Raw genomic sequence first — 25350 nt, 5'->3', positions numbered from 1 at the left:
TCTCACCTTGCTCATTCATTTGACCTGCTACTTTTCTTTAGTTTCTCTTTTGGCTTCTCTCTCATACTTTCATTCCAGCCTCCCTTTTCCCCTCTCCTTCTCTCTCTGTCTCTGCGCTCCTCTCTCTGTCTCTGCCATTACTTCTCTCTCTCTCTCTCTTTCTCCATAGTGTCAGATAGATTATTCCGCCAGTGAGCACACTGCAGCCCTGTTTTATTTATAGCACAAGGCTCTCCTAGGTCTGCATAATACATACAGTCTACATCTACACACACACACACAGTATTTCCCTTCACACAAACACAGAGAATACGTCCAACAGGGAGCTACACAGCCTGCTTCTGACTGTCTGTTTCTCAGAAACTCTGACATACATACACATAATTATACATGCAAACATATATGCACATATGCAGCATACGACCCACTGGGTCCGAGTTCAAGACACACCCATTCCCTGAAACCCAACTTGGCAGGATTCGGTGTGTATGAACTACTGACAAACAAATACACACACGCACACACACACATGCACACACATCTTCAGTAGTTCAGCAGCCATGGTAATTCTATATTATTGTAAATGAACATTGGCCTACTCTACGCCTAAAATCTGCAGCGGCAAACTAGCAGTAGTCATAGCTCAAAAAGATTTTTGTGCTGACATCTGACTTGTGGATTGAAGAAAATGCATTTTGACTTGGTATCAGGAGATATCTTGCACCTTCAGCATGTGTAAAACTAAACATAACATTTTGTGGAATGAGACCACTACAGTTACAGGTAATAAGTGATTTGTCAAAAGTCAGTTTGCTACTGTAGGTCTTGCAACTCACGTTAAAAATTGCAAGGTGCCCTTTTGCTTGACAAGCACTCGCTGGAATAACGCCTAATCAGGTCTACCTCAAAAAAGCAAGTTAAATCCAAGGTCACATGGTGAAAGCCAGACTCTGTAAGTTTCCTGTGTGCACTCTAATGCCTCAAATGTGGGTTTCCCTGTATCACAGCATCAGGAGGGGGGCCCTGCCAGTGGGCAACATCTTCATCAAGCCATCCTGCAGAACTGGCATAACCTTCAAGGACTGCAAGACGACGGCTGTCAATTTTCAAACAGTTTTTGCATAACTGTGTCACTGCTTCTTCCTGTTACACAATGAAGGTTCAAATTTCTAACCACACCGGTGACGTTTCAAATCATGTACAGTAGGTATAATTATACCATTGTCTCACCGCCTTACTCTCAGTGTCTGTCTGCTTCTCTGTCACTCTCATTTTCTGTCTTACTCTGTCATAAATTTACACACACACAGACACAGATGCACAGACACAGACATACATAGACACACACATACACACATCCCTTGAGGCAGTTGTGTTGGCCTAGTTGTACATCTCTGTTTAACTCAGCAACTCTCTTCTCCTTCTGCCTGCATCCCTGTCATCACAGCAGAGAGACAGAGGAGGTGAGTGAATGAAGGGGGAAGGAAGGGCACAAGGAATATTGCGGTTAGGAAAGAACGCAATACAGAAAGAGGGGGAAGGGTGGGAGAGATGTAAGGCATGGAAAGTGCGGTGGGAATTCTGAATGAAAAATGATGAGAGATGGGAGCATTGTATAGCTCATCCATCCATCCAGCTTGAAATAGCTGGATGGATGGATGCTTCTTCACAGCACATCATTACACGGAGCGCTTGTTAAAGGTCACTGCATTGTCACTACAAGGAAATTACAATTTTCCGAGGTAGTTCCGCACATTTGACTCTGACATGTCTTCACAGATACCATATGTTTATATAACATATATAACGCTCGGAAATAGCTCGTATGGAGGCCTTGTGCAGCAAAAAGATTATACCATCATATATATTGGGAATGTTTTTGGTTAAAAACATCAACAATACTGGGCATCCCTGCAGTACTACAGAACTTCACTATAATGCTGTTTGTCACACAATTTATAAAAAAGAAAGAAAGAAAGAAAGAAAGAACGAAAGAAAGAAAGAAAGAAAGAAAGAAAGAAAGAAAGAAAGAAAGAAAGAAAGAAAGAAAGAAAGAAAGAAAGAAAGAAAGAAAGAAAATGCAGCTTTTGTGATTTGGAACTCAGAATTCGATAGGAATGAATCAAAATTAACTCTCCGCCAGGTTATGTCGCATTCAGAGATCGACACTAGCGGAACAAGCAACTGCTAGCGTGAGTTGCTCAAAAACTTTCTTTTTAGAAAACTGTGTACACAAACAATGTTCTTAATGCTTGTGTTCATGTGTAGAGACCCTGGTGATACTACGAGCAAAGTTTCATGTTGTGTCGAGCCTTCTTAGTGTTTTAAAAATAGCCATTTTGATGCAATCATGAAAGTGCCTTTAGCGCTCCCATTAAAAATGACCTGAAAATGAAAATACGGTAAATCTTAAAAGTGCCTCTTTCGTCATAATTATGCTTTTATATGAGGGTTTGACTCATATATATTCACAAATAAAGCCTAGGTTGCATTTTGGTGAGTTTCGCTTTAAGACCTCCAAAGACACCCACAATGCAATAGTGAAGCTATCAATATAGCAACTTAAACATTAGTCCTATGCTTTTCCAGACCTTGACATATCAACAGGGGACTAACCTAGCAATTATCCAATATGTTATAATCTATAGCCAACGTCTGTATTCTAATTAAATGTACTGATTACTGTCTTGCAATAGAGATTTGTATATTTTTGTGTTTAAACATGATGGATCTTTGTTTTTACTGCACTTGTAGATGTCAGTGTTGTTGTACCTTATAATAGTAAGGCTTTAGCAGCCCATACTGTATTGTTCAGTTTTTCCGTATTAGGATTATCAAAATGTATAGATTCAGGTTGCTATTGCCAACAGGGAGCTGAAGGTGGACGAAAAGAAGGGAAGGGAGGGGGAAGGAGAAAAAAAAAACAGCTGAAAGGGCCAGAGGTGGCAATCGAGGCAGAAAGAGAGGGGGAGTCAGGAGAAGAGAGGAGAGAGAACACGGGGAGAAGAAGACCCAATACACTTGAAAATGGAGAACAGGTACGATGGAGAAAGATGCAGAGAAGAATAGCAGGAGGTGGAACGGACAGCTAATGGATCGTCTTTTGTGAGCGGACACTGGCATGTCAACAGACTCTCATTTGCATGAACAAGCACCGAGCGGCAAAGAGTCAATGAGTCAGCCTCCCTCATCCTCTCTCTCTCTCTCTCTCTCTCACACACACACACACACACACACACACACACACACACACACACACACACAATGCTGCAATGCTCTTATCTTGTCAGACCCTGGCTATATTGTGCAGTACTCTTGCATCCCACTCTCACACAGAAACAGCCACAGACGTGCAAACAAGCAGCTTCGATAAACACTATACTACAACCTTGTGCCTGGCTGTTTCAGGCCACAGTCAGCGGGAGCTTTAAATGCTGATGTCACAAACAGTCACACCTGTGAGGTTAAATTCATTTTAGACTTGAATCAGGGGTTGATGTATGTCTTTGGGAGATAAGCAAGTTGCATACTGCCGGATCCATGCAAGTAATATGAAAAAAACACTGACGATGTTTACATGCAAGTGGGTACAGGTAGTCAGCTGACAGGATTGCTGCATTGATTGTTTAGCTGACTGAAAGAAAATTAACAGCAAACTATCTGGATAATCAATTCAACATTTCAGTTATTTTTCAGGCAGATATGTCAAACATCAGTTGGGTTTTAGCTTCTTAAATGTAAAGATTTGCTACTTTTCTTTTATCATTGTGAATGAAAAATTGTAAACCAAACCTCACTATTCAACCATAATTTAAACTTGTCAACTTGTATTCACTCTCTCACTTAGGTATTAGCTTGCTAGTATGTTTTTGTGTAATTCTGCTGACAAATCAACCAAACAACAAACATACATGGGTGGAAATATAATCTCCTTGACAGAGGAAATAATTGTTTGTTTTTTTTGTAGCTTTTCATTGCTTAAAACCAGAATACAATTAGAATACAAGAACACAATCAGTCTGCACCAGACAAGGCAATACAGGTCCATATCCACCATCATAAACCTGCTTTAACAATTTTTCTCTCTGAATTTGAAGAGGTGTCACTCATAGCCCAGCACCAACTAATGGGAACAATGCTAGCCACAGCTGCCACAGGATGCTCATTCAGTGTGCAGGGTGCCGCCACGAAGCTGACAGTGCACCGAGCAGGGGGGGTAGTGAGGCAGTCTCGCCAAGTCAGTTTCATGACTGTAGCAGCAAGGACTTGTAACCACCAAACACACACCTTCTTGGCTTTGGCACTCCTCACCGGGCTGTCGGAAGCTCCGAGGGATTTAAAGGTCACTCTGGATATGCTCAGTGCTGTGCTTAAATTTAGATTTTAGGGGGGAAAAACGATGTTTAGCAAAGCTAAGATACTCATCTACAGGACGCACTGTTCATGCTGCCTGTTATTTACATCTACACTTAATCATCTAAATAATCTAAATAAATAAATATTATGCATTATTCTCATATGTTTTATCAAAATTGATCATCTCCTAGTCACTAGTCACTGTATCAAGTCAACCATCACATTTCCGTTCTAATTATCTTTCGCGATCAGACTACAAATGTCTTTCCCATGTTCAGTTTTTTCTCCTTGTCTCTATTCCTCTGTTTCCTCCTCCCTTGTATTTTAATTCGCTGTGTTTTGTAAATGTATCAAAAATAGACAGAGACAGAGAGGGCAGTGATTTTCAAAGCACTCTCCACCGAACAAACAGACCATCACAGCAGTGATTTATCTAGAATCAGATCAAAGGTGGTGCTAATGTCAAGATTCTCTTTGTACTCAGAAGAGCAGGTGCACACATGCACACAAACAAACCACATGCAGCAACCCTTACAAATGCTGTAGCGCTTGTTAAGTAACAAGCATGACACAGCAGATTTGTACATCCTGATGGTATCTCCTTGTCCTCTATCTTCCTTTTTAACTAGCCTATTACACCGGGTACAAAAGTCATAGAGAAAAGTAGGGACTGTTCCTGTTCAAAATCAGCTGAAGACAACTGCTCGTCTAGGCTTCAGCTCTTGCTATGTTTTTTTTGTTTTGTTTTGTTTTAACGTCTAACATCCACACATATTTGTTCGCTAGGAATTTCAGGAGCATAAAAAAGCACTGACTAATCCAGATTTTTGACTCTGTGACCCAAAGAGTCTGGGAACTTTTGGCTGTTTACAGCAATGGCATCACTACTGGAGGTAGGTGTTGTGATTCATGGATTCTCTGTCTTATTCATCCAGTTATTTTTAAAAGAAAGAAAGAAAAATCAGCACATAGTGTGAGTACATCTTCATCCATGCTTGGCCCAAACAATCGGCAGCAACGTTTATGTTTTCCCGGCTACAGTAATCAAGTCAGTTAAATTCCACATGAATGTTACCTTCTGTGTTATGTCTGACAACCAAAAAAACATACAACACTTAGAACTTAGTCCAGGTTTCGGGGGAAATCTGTTGAGCGTATTTTGTTTAATTCTACTGATAAACTAACCAACCAACAAAGGAACACTGAGCACTGGTAAGATGACAGCATTTGACAGTGCAACCTGTGTCCACTCCCCTGTGTGCTGACCACAGCGCTCACACTAAGCAGATAGAGAAAGATGCAATTTGACCTTTTCAGTAGATCTTGATGTCTCTTGCACAGCCCATGTCCCTGGGCGAAGACAGGAAAGGAGTCAAACTGAAAATCCACTACAGGCCACTAAAATAAACACACACTGCAGTGCAGGGGACTGCTCTTTTGTGGCCTCTTTACCTTGGCCTGTCGCCTTCTCTCGCTGCCCTTTCTGGTGAAAATGTCAGCCCATCCTTCTCTTTCTCTTTCTCTTTGTTCTGCTTCTCTGCCCAGGTGACACAAGATTCATATGACAAAGATAAAGAAACACAAACCCATACTGCAACACAGATCTTCCGGCTGTCTAGTTGTTTGCAGCTTGGAGGCAGTGTCTATCCTCACTGTCAGTGTAGTGCCAGTTTCTGATCACAGGTGACAACACACACAAAAGGGAATAGAGAGGGCAGCTACACTGACTCAGTGTAACCAGCATGAATGTGCTAAAGTACCTTTTCTCGACCAGTACCTTTTTGACGTATCTCTTCTGTGGTGAGATGAGAAGACAGACGATTAAAGGGCCAATGCACCAAACCAGATCACAGAAAGTTCTGCTCATCCTTATCTTGTTTTAATTTATATAGGCTGGCCACCACACTCATCTGGCATCAAAAAAGGCTAGAGTTCTAACATTAGACATTTGCTTATTTAAAAAGATAACGAAAAAACACTTTTTTTATGTTTTAAAAGCAACAATATCATGCTATTCTGATCAGTGAAGAAACAGCAATTTATAACATCATCAATACAACTAATAGATCGAAAAGCAACAAAAAAAGAAGCTAAAGGGCAGGAATGTTATTATTGTGTCTTGGACTCTTGTACTAAGAATGTGCCCAGTAAGTAAAGTAAACCATTGCTTTAAAACATAAAAAGCAGGGTAAAGTCAAGGTCTTGTCAGGGAAGTCATACTAACTGAAGAGGAAGCATTATTGGACCAGCTGTTGTCACATTTCAATTTTTGACAACTTTAACTCATTTTCGAATCATTCACCATCTGATTACGTAACTGAAAAGCTGGGAATATGCAAAGGAGACCTTGGAAAGCTTTGTGGGAAAGAAAAGCTGGAGACTGGTAAGCAGCAGAGAGGGAGTGGGAATTATAGAAAATTTATGAGTGACACTGACAGAGAGTAGATGAAAGCTAGAGAGAAGATGTACTGTAGCGGTACTCAGCTTTAATTGTGAAAAGGAGAATCCTGCTGCTACTTCTGAGAGTATGTGGAATGTTATATGTATATAGTATATATGTATGGGATCCCCCTGGGATTGTGTTTCTGGTCAAAGCCAGACCAAAATTTACTCAATTAGAGATCCATGTACACAAAGCAGAAAACACTATCTTATCTTGTTTTTTTTACAGTACATTACAGTGCAAATAACTTTAGTGAGAGGAGCCCATATAAATGATTCACTTTTGTGGTGTTTACTCAAACAGAATTTCTCATAGCTTCAAGTTCACAAGTACAAGTGACACACTAATGTAGTGATGTACCGATGGATGTGGAGTGGATATAATAACAATAATTTGAAGCTGGAAAAAAGCCAATAGTCAATAAATCGGCCATACCACCCCCTCTTGAACTGAACATCTAAGAGCAGTCCCAGTGCATAGGTACCTTGATATAAAAAACAGTGCTGCAAACTATCATAGCTCTAGAACCAAAACTAAGGTCAGCAGGAATGTACATGGAACAAATAGCAAAACTTAAAGCATCCATCACCAAAACAAGACCAGGATATGATCCCTCAAGAGCTTCCCAAACAAGAACAGTACCATTTGTGCTCTGCAATAGTAGACAAACGCTTTTTCCCCTGTAGTGCAGCCTCAGTCAGCATGTTTCCACTATAACTGCACCTTTAATTCAGAATGAACTGGTGTGACCGTATTATAAAAAAAATAATAGTCCATCCTCAACTATAGCCCACATACACACACACAACATCGCACAGCACTGCGACTGGGCCGATCAGTCTCCTTTCTGTCCGTTCTGTTTAGCATCAGGGTGTTTGGTGCTGACACTGACAGCCCGCAGAGACCATCCAATCAATAAAGAACTGGATATAGCATACAACTCAGATTGATTAATTGTTTCCGGCAAACTGGAACCAGTTCAAACCTCATTCCTCCCATGCACATACGTCACTGGCTTGCGGATGTGCTGTGGCATCAGCAGTCTGATTTTCTTTATTTTTTTGAAGATGATACACTCAAACTTTAGACTAAGAACTGAGTAATTTATGTATTCAACAATACCAAACCCGGAAACTGCGCTCTGAACTCTGCCTTTACAGACCTCTTCTTGAAGCGAATACTCCGTAAATTTGTGTTAGCATTCATTAGGGACATTTGTAACAAACCAGAGAGTGAATCGAACTGTGGCCTTCTTGCACAATCTTCCATTTGTTGCTTCCAATGAAAGTTACATTTGACAATGTTACATTGACAGTACAGAAAGTTTTGTACTTGATTGTGTCACAAGCTGAGCACATCATGTATCAAAGTGCACAACCTGAATTAACAGTTAATAATGTGCTGCTAAAATGGGTTGGCACTGCAAATGACATGGTGCATTAAAACAATAATAAAAGCAGCATGTGAGAAACAGCGTCATCTGTAGCGTTTCTTTACCTTCTCCTTGGTGCCAGCCTGTGTGGTGTCAGGTCTTGTACGGATTGTAAAAGGGGACGCGAGCCTCAGGAGTATGCCCTGGAACGAAGGCTCCATCTTGGGCGAGACAATCTCAAAACAGTCCCTGAATGAGAAGTTCCGGTGAGGCTCAATACGCGCCTGTCTCCTCAACCCTTCTCCAAGCTGCAGTAACTCCATGCGAGGCCCCAGAACAAGGTGAAATGGAAAGGCACGGCAAAACGTGGCCAGGCCGATGCGCAGATCACTGGGGTTGGTGGAGAGTGAGGGGGGGATGCGTTTAGTGGCCACCGAGGGAGCATTTGGGAAAGAGCAGAAGGAAGGAGGGCGTGTTTCCTGGATTTGGAAAGACAAGCAAACTGTGGGAACAGAGGTCGGGAAAGGAGAGGGAGGGGATGGGGATGAGGAGGGTGAGGCAGTGGGGGACGCAGTTGGGGTGGGGGTTGCAGAGTCACCGTCCGTGTGTTCTATATCTTCATTGGGCAATAAGGGAGTTAGAGGTGGCACCTCTTCTACCTCAACTTCTGAATGAAAGATCCGCCTGGCAACTGCTCGGATTAACCCCGGCATGACCAATCCAACAACAGGGGCAGGGTTGAAACAATGAAGAAGCAACACCTTCCCTCTACCATCTCTTTCTCCTTGCTCTCCAACTTTGTCCAATTTTCTTCTTCCTTTCTCCTCCTCATGTGGATCTTTGCACTGGAAGGAAGGGCTCTCGGATGAGGCACGGCGCCCCGTGGAGGTGCGAATGTGTTCCAAAATGGCGTCAAAGCCATTGAAGAAGTCCTGGAGGTTACCGCCCACAGCCCGAAGCACTCGCTCATTTTCTTCAAAGCAAAGGCCAAAGAACTCCTCTCCGAAATGCTCACGCAGCTCACAAAATGGTACTCCTGTGAAAAAGGAGAAGCAAAATACAGAATTGCACTCTTCTGAGGATACACACAAATGATCAACATCATAGTATAACGTCATATATACACAACAATAAACCTCACCTGCCCACATGAACCACTTGCATCTAGGTTCACTGTCTTTCAGTATTATTTCTCAATGCAGAAATCTGCTACAAACTATGTATAATAATTTCCTGTTAAAGCTTCCTTTTATGTGAGATGTTAACTCTACTCCGTGTCATGTCTTGGCCAAGATTTAAAATATCAGCAAAAATAATTCTAAGCATATCAACCATAGAAGATCAGTGTTCAAAGTAATCAAACATCAAAGCCTTGCTAAGTAATGAATATTGATAAGGTAATATAATCATGTCACATGCCTACAGACTGAATCATGACTGAGAAAAAATAGGATTAAAGGATTATGGCAAAATTAACATTGACGTTTAATATAAATAAAACCTGACACCATGAAATAGAACAAAATCTGAACAATCCAAAAATGTACAAGAACAAAACCAAAATTCGGAAAGGATTGATAGTGACTTAGTGGGGCACAGACATATAGGAAAAGAAACTGCAAATCAACCATTGAAAACACCTGTCAAATTTACATTTATCCACAAGTTTCCTGGGGATGTCACTGGGAAGTTACTGGTGAAATGATTATGGGTGATACCAGTGTTATAATAACTGACACAATAGCAGTAGTTTCAAGGCTTTAGAAGTGCTAGCTAAGTGGGCTTGGCAATAATAACAGCATTAGTTATATTCACACAGTATCCTAGATCTTCATGAATGAATGATAAGGCATATGAATCGCTCTGTGAAAGAGGATTAACATCCTGTTACCATGGAAAATGCTGTGACTGGTTAAGTGACAGGACAGATATTGTCATTGCATAATACACAAAACTTTGTTCGGCAGCAATCCATGACATAGCAACCTCACATATAAATATAACCTACATATTATGTATACGATATATAGTCCATATTGAACAAATAGTCCCAAAAATAGATGCAACCATAATTTGCTCAACCTATGGTGGGCGATAGGACTAAAGTGTCAAGATAGACTGATTATAATGCAGGTTTACAACTTAAACCTACATCATGCCCAAACCCCGTGGAAGAAATGTTGGTATTTTCATGGCCGGGGTGCAGTGGCTTCCAGTGACCCCAGTGTTAAACCTCCCCGTGTCACAGAAAAGTCCCTTCATCTACTCAAAGACACAAGTTGTCCAATGGGCTTGTTAAAAACTGGACAAAATCAGATCAGTTTACTATGACACAGGCAAAATACAATGGATTTGTGTGTCATTGACATGATATGGGTATTTTACCAAACTACTGGTGGGAACAGGTTACTTTTTCTTACAGGGAAGCTTTCAGTCGATTTGCACTCTTATGTTCAGTTATCATGGTCATGGACATTGGCTATTGACTGAGAAAAGACATAAATGAAAGTGGCCAAAGGAGAGTTTCTTTGCAGGATGGCTGGGCTCAACCCTTGGAACGAAAGACGGACCCTGGATATCAATAAGAGGCTTAGAGTAGAACTACAGTCACTCTGACTGAAATAAGTCAGTTGAGGTGGTTTGGGCACAGACTTCTTCACTGGCATGGATTTGTTGGATCCAAAACATGCTGTAGGGATTATATATTCCATCTGGTCAGGGAACTCCTCAGAATCCCCCTGGAAGAGCTGAAGGAGGTGGCAGGGGAGAAGGATGTCTAGGCTACTCTCTTAGCCTGCTGCCACCATGACTTGCACCAAGATAAGTGGCATAAAATGGATGGATAAATGGTTAAACTCAGAGAGACTGAGAGAGAACACGGTGATAGAAAAACACACAAGGAAGGTTGAAAGAGATGAAGAGATGAGGAGGGAGGATTTGCAAGCAAAGACAGAAGAAGACAAAGAGAGGGGAGGCTAAGCTGAGGCAAAATGTGTGATGCAGATAGATAAGAGGATGCCTGTAGGACAGAGAAGTTAAATACAGTAGCAGTATACAGTTTTTGTATTCAGTGGTGGTTGCTCTGCATAACAGAAAGACAGGACAGAAAAGGAGGTAAAGGACTGTAAAAAGAGGCAGGAAGAGATCTGTGAGGATGAAGCTGTACTGAGTGACTCACAAGGACACTGTGTGTGTCGGTGTTTGTGGTTTTTTTTCATGTTAGGCCACAGAGACAGTGTAAGCCTTGAGAGTGAGTCACACAGCGTGTGCGTGTGTTTTTGCATGTTTGAATAATATTTTTTGTGTCTGTATGTGCGCTACCTAGGTCATGATACTGTATTTCCCTATTTCATTAAAAGTGTCAAAAGTGTGTTTTAGAGGTCTAGTCTCTGGGGAGGATTGTCCACGTGCACATGTAAACAAACAACACTGATACTAAAGGACATGCATGGGGGAAAAAAAGAGATGTATTGTCTACGTGTGTCTTGGTGGCATTAAAAATAACACAGTACAATACAATCGATCTGGTGCAACAATATGAAAAGAACACTGCCAGAAACAGAGGGGTGAAAAGTACAAACACAAATTTATTACCATGTATCACTGTCAAACACATAATAATACACACAGCCATCTTACTTTACTTCATTTTCTTACCCAGTATGGTGGCCATATACTGAAGGATTTGTAGGATGTCTTCCTCTGAACCAGAGTTTTCTAAAAACGGGCACTTATCCTCTCTCTTTTCCCTTCGCCGGTCCTCGCTGCCAACTTCCTGACACCTGTCAAAGACATAAAAAACAAACACAAACACAGGATAAGCACTGATTAGCAATCAGCAAATAAGGACTAAAAAATAGTGCTCACAATAGGATGAAACCTCCAACTTATCACCTGAAGATGTAACAATTTTTCTTTTGTTGTGCTTGTTTTTGTACCAAAAGCCATCAAACTGCACAATTATTCACCACAAATAGTACTGCCACCATTTTTTTCAGATTACTCCCTCATAGGAATGTAGATCCACTCAAAACACCTTACTGTTACAGGTTCATCTGACATTTTTCCAGGAAAGACACATTGCTGCTGATTTTCAAAATCATTCTTCTACTTAATGGGGTGATAACAAATAAGCAAGAAAAATGTGTATTTTTTTTGTTGTTGTTGTTGTTGGGGTTTTTTTTTTTCGTGATTCGCATGACCCGACGGTTTGATCAGCCTATGTAGGTTCACAAAGCAGATCCACTGAAGCAGCTAGACCACAGAAAGACAAGGAAATGTGCTCAAGGTCACCTTTACAGTGGTAATAAGGGAGAAGCAAATACTGCTCTTTCACTCCCCCACACAGATGTATTTTGTCAGTCAGTAAATTTGAATAAAAGTTTGATTTCTAACCTTTATGCTCCAAATAGGTGTACTTTCCAGTGTCCTTCATGGACAACACAATCTTACTATTTTTACATGAAGGGACAGTGAGAGAGAGAGAGAGAGAGAGAGAGAGAGAGAGAGAGAGAGAGAGAGAGAGAGAGAGAGAGAGAGAGAGAGAGAGAGGCAGAGACAAAAGGTGAAGGTGAAGTGTGTCTTTTTAAGTGTCTGTCTCACTGTGTCAGGACGGGGAGCAGGGAGCAGGGAGAATGAGAAGTAGCCGAGACAGTGATGGGCTAACAGAGACTGAACAGGTGTGTACATGTGTGATGGACGGACTGCCAAAATAAAGGCAAAGGGGAGAAAATGAGTGATAGGGACGCTGAGAAAAAGACAGAGGACAGACAGCAAGTGAGTGCAGGGACAGACAGAAGCGGACACCTGACTCTCACCTGATTTCTTGTTGTCTATAGAATTGTAGAGTTCGCTGTAGAGCCTCCTGAACAGTCTGTGTCTGCAAGAAGAAGCGGAAATATCAGTCAAGCATACATGTAATTTATTGAGTTCCCATTATCAGCCACTTCATGTGTAACTGGACCATCCTAGCAAACCAACAATCATGCTAGACTTTCACTTCAAGTGATGTTGCATTGTAATTAATAAAGTCAACATTGGCTGAATCCCATTCAGATACTTTAGTTTCAGGTTTCTGGTACTGCACATGCTGTCTCACTGTAGTACTGTCATGACTTACAGGGACCCATGAATAGGACAGTGTCACATAAGGTGTTTTTCTTATATGACAATTAAAAATGTCTGCTGTGGAAAAGGTCTATCTGTAAGTGTACAGACCCCAATAAGCTAAAAGTGAAATACTACCCATTTCTGCAAATTTATATCAAGATGATATGTATTAAAATTTCATAATATAATTACTATTAATGTAATTCATCTCATTTTATCTTTGTGAGTGTCATGAAGGAGGAGTTCTCCTAATAGCCCCGTGTTTGTGGAAAAAATAATTAGCCCCTATCGAAAGAGATCGTTTTTATCTCCTTCACATCCTTCTTTCAAATGCCTACAAAATAAACAAATAAACATTAGAAATACTAATAAAGCTTAAAGGTTGACCATATACACGCCTGCATTATCTGTGTCTGTCTGTGAAGCTGGTGTCTTTGGCCTCGCTGACAGACTAAGCCTGAGAGGGCGGGTCCAATGTGATTATGTGATACAGCTCAAATGCAAGGCTGTAGTGACAATACTAAAACTCTGTGTGCCAGCTGGAGAGGTCATTCAGAGGCCTCCACCCACTCCGGACAGTTGCAAGAGTGATTTTGTGTGTGCTTGTGTGTAAAGTGACAGAGGGCGGCCAAGAGAGATAGTGAGTTGTGGGGTTGTAGAGCAAAAGCATGGGGCTGTGAGAAATGAGGAACAGAGTGTGTGCATTCAGAGAACAAATCTGGATGTGTGTAACTTGGCAGGTGTTTTTAAAAGGTGACGAGCATACTGAATTAAATAAGAGTGAGACATCATATTGTCACTAACCAATGGGAAATAGTATCACAGCTTCTCTTCTCAGTAGTGACTTGTTTTTCTTTATTCCGTACTTATGTCCATGTCTTCAACAATGCTAATAAATATAGTCAGAGCCACTTGAAACAACGCCTGCTGATACCAAAATATTACCACTTTAAGCTACACCAAGCCTTAGCGACAACGGGAGTAAGATGGGTAGCTTAAAAAATACCCAGCAGGCCATATTTTCACAGTCTATTTGTGAGCAAAAAAAATGCTTTTACTCCACCTTCTCCTCTCTATTCCCCACGTACATGTTGGTGTGAATGCCTACAGTACGTGTGCATGTGTGTTTTCTCATGACGATCTCCTCATACTGCGGCCTTGATTTGGCTACTCATTTACCACAGAACATGCACATAATAGTGTGTGTGCACACGATTCTACAACATGACCAAACACACAGGCGCTAACACACACACACACAAGCAAACATACTGTACACATACATCATCATTAGTCTGTATTGTTGCAATCGCTGGCATGTTTACTGTACACACACAACTCCATACCCCATTGCACATGAATCTGAAGCAGTCACAGACACACACACACACAAACATGCTTAGAGCGAAGGATTTGGTTGACAGCTGGTGGACCAATTCTGGATCACCTGGTCATTTGGATAATGTTAAACCACTACAACATCTATTGATCAGTGCAACATAATATAACATTGTAAAACAGAGTTGTGGCAATAAATTAAATGTTACCAAATAAATGTGATTATGTTATCTTGGCGTGATGATACAGTGTAGACAGGAAAAATAGCATGTAAGGAAAGATTAAAACAAAATGTGTCCAACGGGAATTTAGTTTTTTCTCTTTTAAGACACACCCTGACACACACTCTCCTCTCCCCCTTAATCTCACCCGTGCCCTCTCTCTCCTTTACCCAAAGCACTCTGTCTCTTTTGTTTGCTCTGTTTCTTTACCTTGGGAGGGGAGCAGAATCTCACCAATACTCACTCCATTCCTCTTGCTCTGTTGCTCTGCATTGCTTTCTTTCCCCGTGAGAGTCCGTCATACCCTTTCAATTGCATGTAGACCCACCATTTGCATAGTGGACCACCTCCTCCTTGCCTCCTTTTTATTGTATCTCCCTCTTCCAAATTTCCATTAGTGTAAACTGGTGTGGTCTATGGTCACAGAGCAGTGGGTAGTGGTGCTTCAGCTCAGTTGGATAGCTGATGTCGCTACTAAAGGAAATAGGAACCAGATGAGACCCTGCCAGATAAATCCCAGCATGAGATGCATCAGGCCTCTCTGTGGGGGAGGAAGAGTGTAACAAAGCAGGTACAAAGAAAACAATTCTGTTGACATCTGCTTTACACCAGGATTTTTGAGGCACAGCAATTAATAAGACAGTGTAGGACTGGCATGTCAGCTGTGTAAGGACCCACTGCATCGGACATGGCACAGGTGATTATTGTCCTGAAACATTTCAGTGAACTCTTTAACTCCATAAAAGCTGGAATTACACGACAAGCAGGAGTTGAATCAAATAATCAATCCACTTGCTTGATGCACAGGTCTGAACACAGAGTAGTGATTTAGAGGATGTGCACATCAAATCCCTTGCGAGAGTCTGCAGCCTATGGTCATCCATAACATCCAACCCAGACCGGGACATGCCAGGTGCAGGTCAGATTCAGTCATATCAATATAACCATAGATACAAAACTTTTTTTGTACATGTCTATAACTAGGGTAAAGAGGCACGCTGCAACCATGGTAACAACTGTATGATAGGAAAACACAAACTCAGTGCTGCAGCTTAAATTAACTGCTGTCGAGCTTCAGTCGTGGTTCATTATTAGTGTCTCTGATTCAGTCGGTTTGGACACAAAAATGTGGCCCAAGCTGCGCTCTAGTTCACAGAGTATAGTCCAAGTTTACTTACTGGTCACTTGGAGAACTACTGTATGTCTTTTTATTGAGACCAATGGGATCCTGCAATGGGATCACACCAGCAGCAATGTTTGTCAGCATTCACAAATGAGTACTCAAGGTTCGGGTTACATACCCTACGACATTAGTAAGTAAAGAAATCGGTATTCAAGTGTAAGACATGTCAGTAGATTGACCACCTTGTCATGTTTAGATTATCTGATGCCTAGACGGTAGCTCCATTCTTTTAAATATGCACCAAAAAAGACAGACCACTTCAACAGGTCAACTCATACAAAGTGGTGTTGAAACATTTCCATGACCAATGGCACCATGACCAAACCCCTATTATGACTATACTAGCTAGAGGCAAGATACATCTTCTCCTGACTGAATTTGGCACCTGTTAGGGAAGACGCAGATTCTGAATACACACACTCACACAGTTTTCTCACACTTTTTATATTTGTGGCCAACACTCAGGGCCTTTTGAGCAGTGTCATGGGTCACTAAGCTAATGGCCACGAAACTAAGAGAGGGAGACAGAAAATTAATGTTTGCACACATGTAAGTGTGTGTGTGTGTGTTGTTGCTTCTGGGTCAGGGTGGTCCGGGTGAAGACAACCACAGAGAGCATGCTCTGTTCTCTCTGTCACGGTCCATTGCAGTCAACAACAGACACTGCCGCTGCACGCAGCCGGTGTGTGTGTGAGTGGTGTGTTTGTGTGGGAGAGAGAGAGAACAAAAAAGATAATAAACAGTGTGTTGTGTTGTGTTGTGTTGTGTTGTGTTGTGTTGTGCTGTGTTGTGTTGTGTTGTGTTGTGTTGTGTTGTGTTGTGTTGTGTTGTGTTGTGAGTGAATGAGTGAGTGAGTGAGTGAGTGAGTGAGTATATACTACATGCTAATTGGCTACTGTACGTTCTTACTAACAGCGGCAATTAAACATTTTGATGGCACCATCAATGTTAATGTATTTCGAAAGTGGACAAGCATTAATCACCCGTTGGCAGAAATCCAATGTCTGGCTGGCAGAGAGAGTTAAATAGGGCCATCCGGAAACTTTGGTGCCAATTTGAAATGTATTGCAATTCCTAAATATGGTGATTTATTGAGATTTTTGTTTGCTCTTTTAACGCTAGATCAGTGTTTTTTAATCCTGGTCCTCGGGGGCCCTGTCTTACATGTCTTACATGTTTCACTGCTGAAATACACATGATTCAAATGTCATCAAGCTCTGCTGAAGCCTCAGAACCACCCATTCATTTGAATCAGTTGTGTTTCAAGGGAAAGGGAAGGGCAGGGAAACATCTAAAACAAGCAGGGCAGGCGACCCCAAGGACAAAAATTGGAAAAAGTAATGCACCAGACATTGGGAAAAAGTTGAATAATTTCCTCAATACAAAAAGTCGTTTCAGGAATCAAATAATCAATTCAGGAATTGTAAGATGAAGAGTCATGAAATTAAAGAAATTTATTACATTTTTTCTCCAACCACTAGAGTTTAAGCCATTCCAGCCTAACACACACATACATCCTTCAGACACAGAAAAAAAGACCTTGGGCATTTACCCTTTCACTGTCCCTGTGACCAGAGCACAACACCATAATGACCCTCATATATACATTTTAAAAAAGGGGCTCCATCGATGTCCAGCAAATGCCTATAATTACAGTTACAGGCAGGCAAACAGATACTTGCCATACAAAGAGACACACACAACATAGTAACGCAATGCTGCCCTCACATAAATGCTTGATATTATCATAACTGTGTTATTCAAACCTGTCTTTAAGTGTCCCCTCTTCCCTGTTTTTTTTCACAGAGCTGCTAAAGATCAGGGCCAGTAAGAGCTGCCGCTGAGAGCTGAAGTTGGCTCTCAGTGGTCCTCTCAATATACACCAACTTCAGATTTTTAGCTGTGCTGTTGAATTTCATTATATTGTGAGGTTGTGCCAGGGCAGCAAAAATAAACGAAGACTGACAAATCACTGCTCTCCTATATGGATTCTCTATCTCTATTTCTCCCAGGGATGGGACTACAGGGTCGAAGCATTTGCAATATGGAGAAACATATTCCCACGCCCTCCTGTACTCAACAACACCGCATTGCTTGTATCATGTGGTTAAGATACATAAATAAACCTAGAAGCCATTAGAAGCAATGAGTAAAGCTCAGAAATGTTTATTTATCTATTAGTCTATTATTAACCCTTCCATCCATTTCAATCTCTGTCAATTACTAAGTGATTGCACTGTACACTCATTGGGGATCACTTTTAGTTTTAAAGCTTCATAGTTTACAGTGGTTGTTTTTCTATTATTAAGACTAAAGATACACATTAGAGGTGAATTATGCAGCATTTTTTTATCAACACTCAAATGGCTCACAGTATTGTGGACTGTTTGCTAGTACTACTGGTACCGCTGTGAATCAACACCAATTTGATCAATTCAGATCTTAGTTTTGGTTATCTTTACTGACAAAAGCATAACAGTGCTGTCCGTGACAACTGATTCTGGCTTATGATGTGCAACATACTCAGGTTGCAGTGGTATCGGGGTTTCAAGGTATACCATGGTATGAAAATTGAAGGTTATCTTACTGTGTACATTTGTTTATCTTGAATTCTTCAAAAAAAATTACCTATATTTCATATGTTTATATCGTCTGTCAGGACATATCAATTTGTGAAATTATAACGAATTGTTTGATTAAAGAAAACTATTTTTAATTTCTCTAAGGATCATTGTAACAGTTTGCAGACAGTGCAGGTTTACACATAATTGGTGGACAAAGTTGAACATTATTCAAACCAATCAGAGAGATATTTTGCTCGAGGGTAGACTAGTGTAAATCCACTATGATACATTGGTTTGTAGAATGTTACAGTTTTAAAGCCTCAAATCTGGCATCACAAACTTCACCATCTTGTTTTTTTGGAGCCAGAAGTGACCATATTTGGAAGAGAGAGTAGAGATGATGATGAAGATGAAGATATTGACAGGATCTGTCTCAAAACCTGGGAAAATGCAATTTACTCTAGAGGACCATAGTTTACAAAATGAACATAATGCTGTAATGAATAAGATTTGAAACTAGTGACCAGGGATGATTCAAGGGTCAGAGCTTTAGGGGTGCTCAGGACCCAATGAGCCCCACGGCCACCACCCACCCTTTTTTCACACAAAAACAAAAAATATGTCTATTGAAAAATAACTTTATCATTTTAACATTGGTTCAACTAACACCAAAATCCAGATTTTTTTTATCCTCTTTTCTTTGTTTGGAGACCTTTCCAGAACACCAGCTTTTACAGACTGTAAGGATATGATCAAAAGGCAAACAGAGGTCATTTTAAATATATCATTATTATTATTATAATGACAATAATTATTATTATAGTAGTAGTAGTAGTAGTAGTAGTAGTAGTAGTAGTAGTAGCAGTAGCAGTAGTAGTATTGGGCTTAGAAACACATTTTTTAATCACAAATTCCTTTCACAAGAGAACCTGTAGGTGTAGGTTTGAAATATAAAAATAAAAGCAGGAGACCATTGCCTACATAACTAATTTGATGCAACATATAGATAGCTTGTTTATATTAACTGTTACTTAAGCTTAACACTTTTCAGAAGAAGATAAAAAACAACAACATAGAGGTCATTATGGACTGTCCCTAGTCTCTCACCTGAATATCTGTCTTTTTTCTTTTAAAGAACTGTCATATGTCCATCGGTCACTGGCAGGCCACACACACACAGAGTAACACTAGGAGTTATCTTTCACACAGCTCATACCTGTGTGTTATAAATAGCCTTTATATATATATATATATATACCTGCTGTGTGTGTGTGTGTGTGTGTGTGTGTGTGTGTGTGTGTGTGTGTGTGTGTGTGTGTGTGTGTGTGTGGTATATACTACTACGCCTGTATGAATGTGATGTGATTATTATTGTTGCAAAGCCTGGTTCAGGTAAAATCTTCTGTAAAACATGAAAGAATACAGCAAAAGAAAATCATTTAACTTTCTGTTATTGTCCAGTTTGATAGATACAACTGAAAAATAACAGACATAAATCTAGGAATAAATAACAATTCATTTAAAAAGCCACAGTGAGTGTTTTCACACATACTGGTGGTATACAGTGATATGTCGTTAAGTTTTTCAGCTCGTACACATGTTTATGTTCACTCTGGTCCAACCACCGCACCACTAGCAGGACTTCATGTTTCCATGACGACTGACCAGAAAAGACGCACGTGACGTCATGTTTACATGACTCCCGATTGTTAAAATGAGTCTCAAAGTAATGATAAAATTTAACAACAGAGACACACGTACGCATTACACAGGTACCCAATTTATTTGTTGCGCTGCTGTTTCTGTTTAATAAACGGACCTCTAAAGTTCGACTGTAGCCACGCTAATGGCGCTAACGGAGCTAACCAGGCTAATGGAGCTAACTAGTGAACAGTGCCTGGATTCCAGTACTCCAGTATTGGAATCGGAACAACTCCAGGTAAAACGAAAGAAGTGTGAGACCCAGCTTTGGAGCACCTTACTTAGTTGATTCACAACACTATAACTAAATGGATTCTCACTCTGCGTGTGTCGCACTGGACAACGGTTGGGCTGCGGAGCGGTGCACTACAGAGGAGAAGTAGCAGGTGAGAAGAGGATGATGCCATTGTTTTTCATTTTTGTCCATTTTAAACCACAAACTACGGTTTGTCTCATGTACGGTATGTTTTGGACATTTTCAACCTTGTCAAAGACGAACAAAAATTTTAGAATTACAGCATTTCTTACTCCAAGTTTTAGGGGTGCTGAGCCTCGCCCATGCTAGTGACCAAGATTATACAGTCATTAGGAAACAGTTTACTAAGATAATTATTCAAGTGAGAGGAGGGGTCATTTTCTAATCAGCTTGCATACAATCAAACTTCTTTTTGAAACCAGTCAAGTTGCCCCCTGCTGACTATAAGATACAATGCAGGTTTAAGGCACTTCCACATATGCTTCATTTTTCAGACCCAAAAACTCAGTCCATAATTTATACAGTCACTGAGAGTTGACGCAACAATCATGTAGGAAAATATTTGTGAGAGAGTTTGTGACTTTTAAATACAACCAAAGTCTGTCTTTGTATGTCATTGCCATTTAACTTTTGTGCTTCATATTGCTGGGTTTCTATCATTTTTACTAAAGATTAAATGTTCCATGTACACACTGAATTCTGGTGTGTTCAAATATTTGCAGGTAATCTCAGCTCTGTGGATAAAACTATGTCAGATTTAGCCTGTCATATCTTTGATAGCATGAAGCAGTAACCTAATGTAATGGTTAATGTCAGAAGTTTTGTACAGTTTTAAACTTTCTTCCTTAATATCACCTGACTATGAAGCTGCCTTTGAGATTATGGTATAATTTACTTGTGTCAAAGTCCTCCCTCATATTGCAAATCTGTTCCGTCCACATCTTAGACATCTGTTTGTCTGTCTGTCAACTTATTTTATATTAAATTGCTGACCTACACAACGGGGGCACATTACAGGAGATGCAATCAAACCCAAAACTCAATCACAAAAGACTATGCAATAGCAAATTAGCTAATCACATGCCATCCATCACGATTGCGCTCAGCTCTAATAACTGCTTTATTACATTACAGCCTGTAGTACAACTGAGACACAGATAGAAGCCGAGACCAAGGAAACGGGCTCATTCGTCACACTCCTCACATCATTACATTTACACAGACAGAGCATGGGTATCTCTCTCTCTCTCCCTCTGTCCCTCACAACAACATATTTATTATATAATCTGCCAGAGGATTCAGGCTATCAGAAGTGAAGGATAAACAGAGCCTTTGTTTCATAGACAGCACAGCACACATGTGGGGAAAGACGTTGTCTGGTATCTGGGGAAATTGTGCTCCTGTGGAAGAGCTTCAATGTTGTCTTTTCCCCCTGAACTTTGTCGACTGTGTGAAATGGAATAAATGCTTCCGGCTGTCATCATATTGACTGCCGCTCAGAAAAATCAATGTCTTTTGAAGACCAACAGGCATTGATTCGATCAAAAGTGCCCAGCTCTCATTGTAAAGGGTATGTCAAACACATTTCAGAAGACTGTTGGTAAAACTATATACTGAGTTAGCTATAAAGCATGGCATATTATTACAGATACCACTAATCAGCCCTTATTGAACATTAAAGTATGTCATTGCAACTTTCTGACGGCACACACAAGTTGGAGGCCTACCATGGGTGAGGTCAGTCGCCTTAGGCTCTCCCCCAGCGAGTCCAGGTTTACCCGTCTCCTCCTGGTGACCCTCTTGTGGGGTCCTTGCTGCTCCTCGCCCGCCGGGCACGCCGACCTCTCGGCGGGGCTGCGGCCGTTCCAGAGCACCGCTCTGTGCGAGGATGGAAAGGAGGAGAAGGGGCAGCCCCGGCTCTCCTCCGCCGTCTCCAGACCGCCGTCCCCTCCGTCTCCCCCGGGGCTTTCGAGCCCGCAGTCCGAGCCCACCGAGCTGCTGAACGACTCGGAGGAGATCTTGCGCGACGACGAGGACATGGTGGTGGCGAGGAAGAGGAGGATGGTGGTGGTGGTGGTGGTGATGAAAGTGGTAGTGTTGAGGATGATGATGATAATGATGATGATGATGATGATGATGATGATGCTACAGTCGGTTCCGTACCACGTCCACCTCTACGCCGGGGAGTCATCAGATAGTGGTGGGGGGTGTGAGGGTAGGGGGTGAGAGGAGGGCTGGGTGGGTGAGGGTGGGGGGTGAGGTCCGTGTGTAATTATGTATGCATATGCGGCGCGTGCGTGCGTACGGGCGTGCATGCGTGCGCGCGAGATGATGTCCAGGTCTGTGTGTGCATGTGAGATGCGCCTGTCTGCGTGTGAGACTCGGCGACCTATTCAGAGGGAGGGGAGGAGGGGGGCTCGACCGAGAGCGAGAGCACTAACGGCACGCAAACATTTATGTAAGGGGGAGGAGGAGGTGCGGGTACAGCCTCTTAAAAACCGGCCCCTTTTAACCCCCAAAACAAACGCACCTCTCACGGTCCTCTCTCCAAAGGATGCTTCAGATAGAATAAAAAAAATACTACAAAAAAAAAAAAAAAGAAAAGAAACAGAACAGCGGTTAAACGTCTACTGTTTAATAAATATGAGGGTTTTTTAGCTGCTAGCTTACATGCGGCTGTCGCGCGCCGCAACTGTGCCAAAGCAGCCGTTACCTTAACTGACGAAACTGCAAAACAGATGAGCGACAAACGGCCTCCGGACGCGACATGCTTGTCCTCCGTGGTAATCCCCACACATGTCAGTCACTCCTCTCACTCCGCCTTGACCGTGAGGACCGAAGCGTCTTCCTCCCTCCCCCGTGTTTTCTCCCGGAGAGAAATCCCCAAAGTCACGGCAGATGTGACGGCTCCTCTCCCTCTCCTCCTCCTTCACTCCTCCTCCTAGTCCTCTGCGACAGCGGTGCTCCTGTCTGTCCGCCAGCTGCCCCTCTCATCGTTTGACCATCTTCCACTCTTAGTCCTTGGCCGCGGCTCCTTGTCTCGTGTCGTCTCGGAGAGCAGGTGGAGGGCAGTGGAGGTGAGCGAGGTGGAGAGCGAGGAGAGCGCGAGCAGCAGCAGCAGCCGGTGATGTGCGGATCCGTCGAGCTCGCGCTGTGAAGTGCGCATTAACGCGCTGCTCTGCTGTTTGAGTTGAGACTGCAAACCGCAACCAATCAGAGCGCAGATAGATCTATCTGTCCATCTACCTATGATAGATAATAATAGATAGATAATAAACAATTAAACAATTAGTATGCATGCCTATATTTTCTGTTAATAGAGAGCCCCTTCTGCTTTGCCCCATGGGACCTTATTTCAGAAAAAAAAAACTTTGTTCAAAGTGAATGGAAAGAGACAAATATTTTTTCGAGCCCATTTGAATTTTGCCACGAATCACACATGGGATTTTTGTCAAGTAAAAGGGAACTTTTCACCTACAAAGGGTCTTTGCTAACAAGTGGCTAAATCAGGCCCTGGAGGGTGTCGCTCAGCTTTGCTTCCAGTCTGGCCCAGTGGCCACTGGCGGTACTGCAGCCCAAAAATAATTTTCCCCACTGACCACCCTTATAAAAATGTATCCGTAGAACTGTTTATAGGACATTAACTGCATCATTAAATGTCCCTCAATTTCATTATAAAGCGCTTACATGTCTTGGTTATGGCGGTCGCTAACAAGTGGCTAAATGAGACCATAGCTGTCCATTAAACATCATCATGCCGAACGCAGAGACTCATCTGCTCACAAGTTCGTCTTTACAGGCCGACTCTTGCTGAACAAAACATGTAAGTATCACGAAACTCCAAAATCCCATTCAGATATCCCATAGACTGGGGTATAATGGTAACTTCTAGGTTAGCCTTCAAAACTACACCTTGGCTATGCCACTCTATTATATATATTTTACTTGGTGGTCTAAATGCTGTTTAAAAACCTTTCTAAGTGGAAACATAATCAATCCCAATTACATATTTTGGATTTATAGTAATATTTTTACCCCAAAACCCCCAAACAGAACACTGTTCCTCAGGTAAATCCCTTGATACAGTTCCACATTCACTGCATGTCAGTGTTCCAAAAGTGAAAAGTTTGTTGTAACTCACTCTCATGCTGATGAAAAGGCAGGAGAAGTTATGTAATCCACAAAAAGATTATGAAGTATTACAGCTAAACAGCATTGCAGCAGTCTCCAAAACGACTGATGGGGACTTAACACATACACAAAACAAAACCATTAAATGGCTCCATGCAGCTCATCTGTTGTAATCCAAGTATCCAAAAAGCCCGGAAAGCCAACATTGATTTGACTAGACATTATCTACACTCTTGAATGGGGGCTGATTTTAGCACCAACTTCGGCCGTGGTGCATGTCAACGCTTTTAGCTTTGCAGCCATGGTAAATACTTAGGCTTTAAAAAGTGTATAGAAGTCACATCTACAATTTATTTTGGTTTTTTGAGGACTTGTTTTACACTGGACAAACTCTATGGGACCATTTAAAGTTTTCTTTTCATTTTTTTTTCATTGTAAAATCTTACATAGGATGGGGGATGTAGATGGTCCCCATCTGATTCAGTTGTTGAGGAGAATGCTGCAAAGCTGCGTTGCTGTGAACTCCAGAAATGTTTTGTGGATTGCAAAACTTCACATGACCTTCCATCCATCACCATGAGGCAGAGTAGATAATCTTAACATTTCATGAGCTAATAACGACTGTGTGACATGGCAAAAAGCTACATACAAAGCACATACATGGATCTTGAGTGTT

General features: G+C 41.6%; 1 protein-coding gene across 2 annotated transcripts in view; it reads right to left on the bottom strand.

Moving 5' to 3' along the window:
* The window catches only part of gucy1a2 (guanylate cyclase 1, soluble, alpha 2), a 37266-nt gene extending 13222 nt beyond the window's left edge, over positions 1-24044 (bottom strand). Inside the window, exons 1-5 of one of the 2 annotated variants that reach the window (XM_037080900.1) lie at positions 23257-24044; positions 22271-23123; positions 12989-13050; positions 11829-11953; positions 8297-9207 (exon numbers count right to left, since the gene is read on the bottom strand). In XM_037080900.1, coding sequence (XP_036936795.1) covers positions 8297-9207; positions 11829-11953; positions 12989-13050; positions 22271-22582 — 1410 coding nt within the window. In that variant the 5' untranslated portion in view covers positions 22583-23123; positions 23257-24044. Of the gene's footprint in view, positions 1-8296; positions 9208-11828; positions 11954-12988; positions 13051-22270 lie in introns of both variants that reach the window. The other variant, XM_037080891.1, reaches the window with a different exon arrangement.
* Between the last annotated feature and the right edge of the window lie 1306 nt (positions 24045-25350).

The sequence above is a fragment of the Acanthopagrus latus genome, chromosome 2 (assembly GCF_904848185.1).
Source record: "Acanthopagrus latus isolate v.2019 chromosome 2, fAcaLat1.1, whole genome shotgun sequence".
Lineage (NCBI taxonomy): Eukaryota > Metazoa > Chordata > Actinopteri > Spariformes > Sparidae > Acanthopagrus > Acanthopagrus latus.
This window is presented reverse-complemented; position numbering and strand designations above follow the sequence as displayed.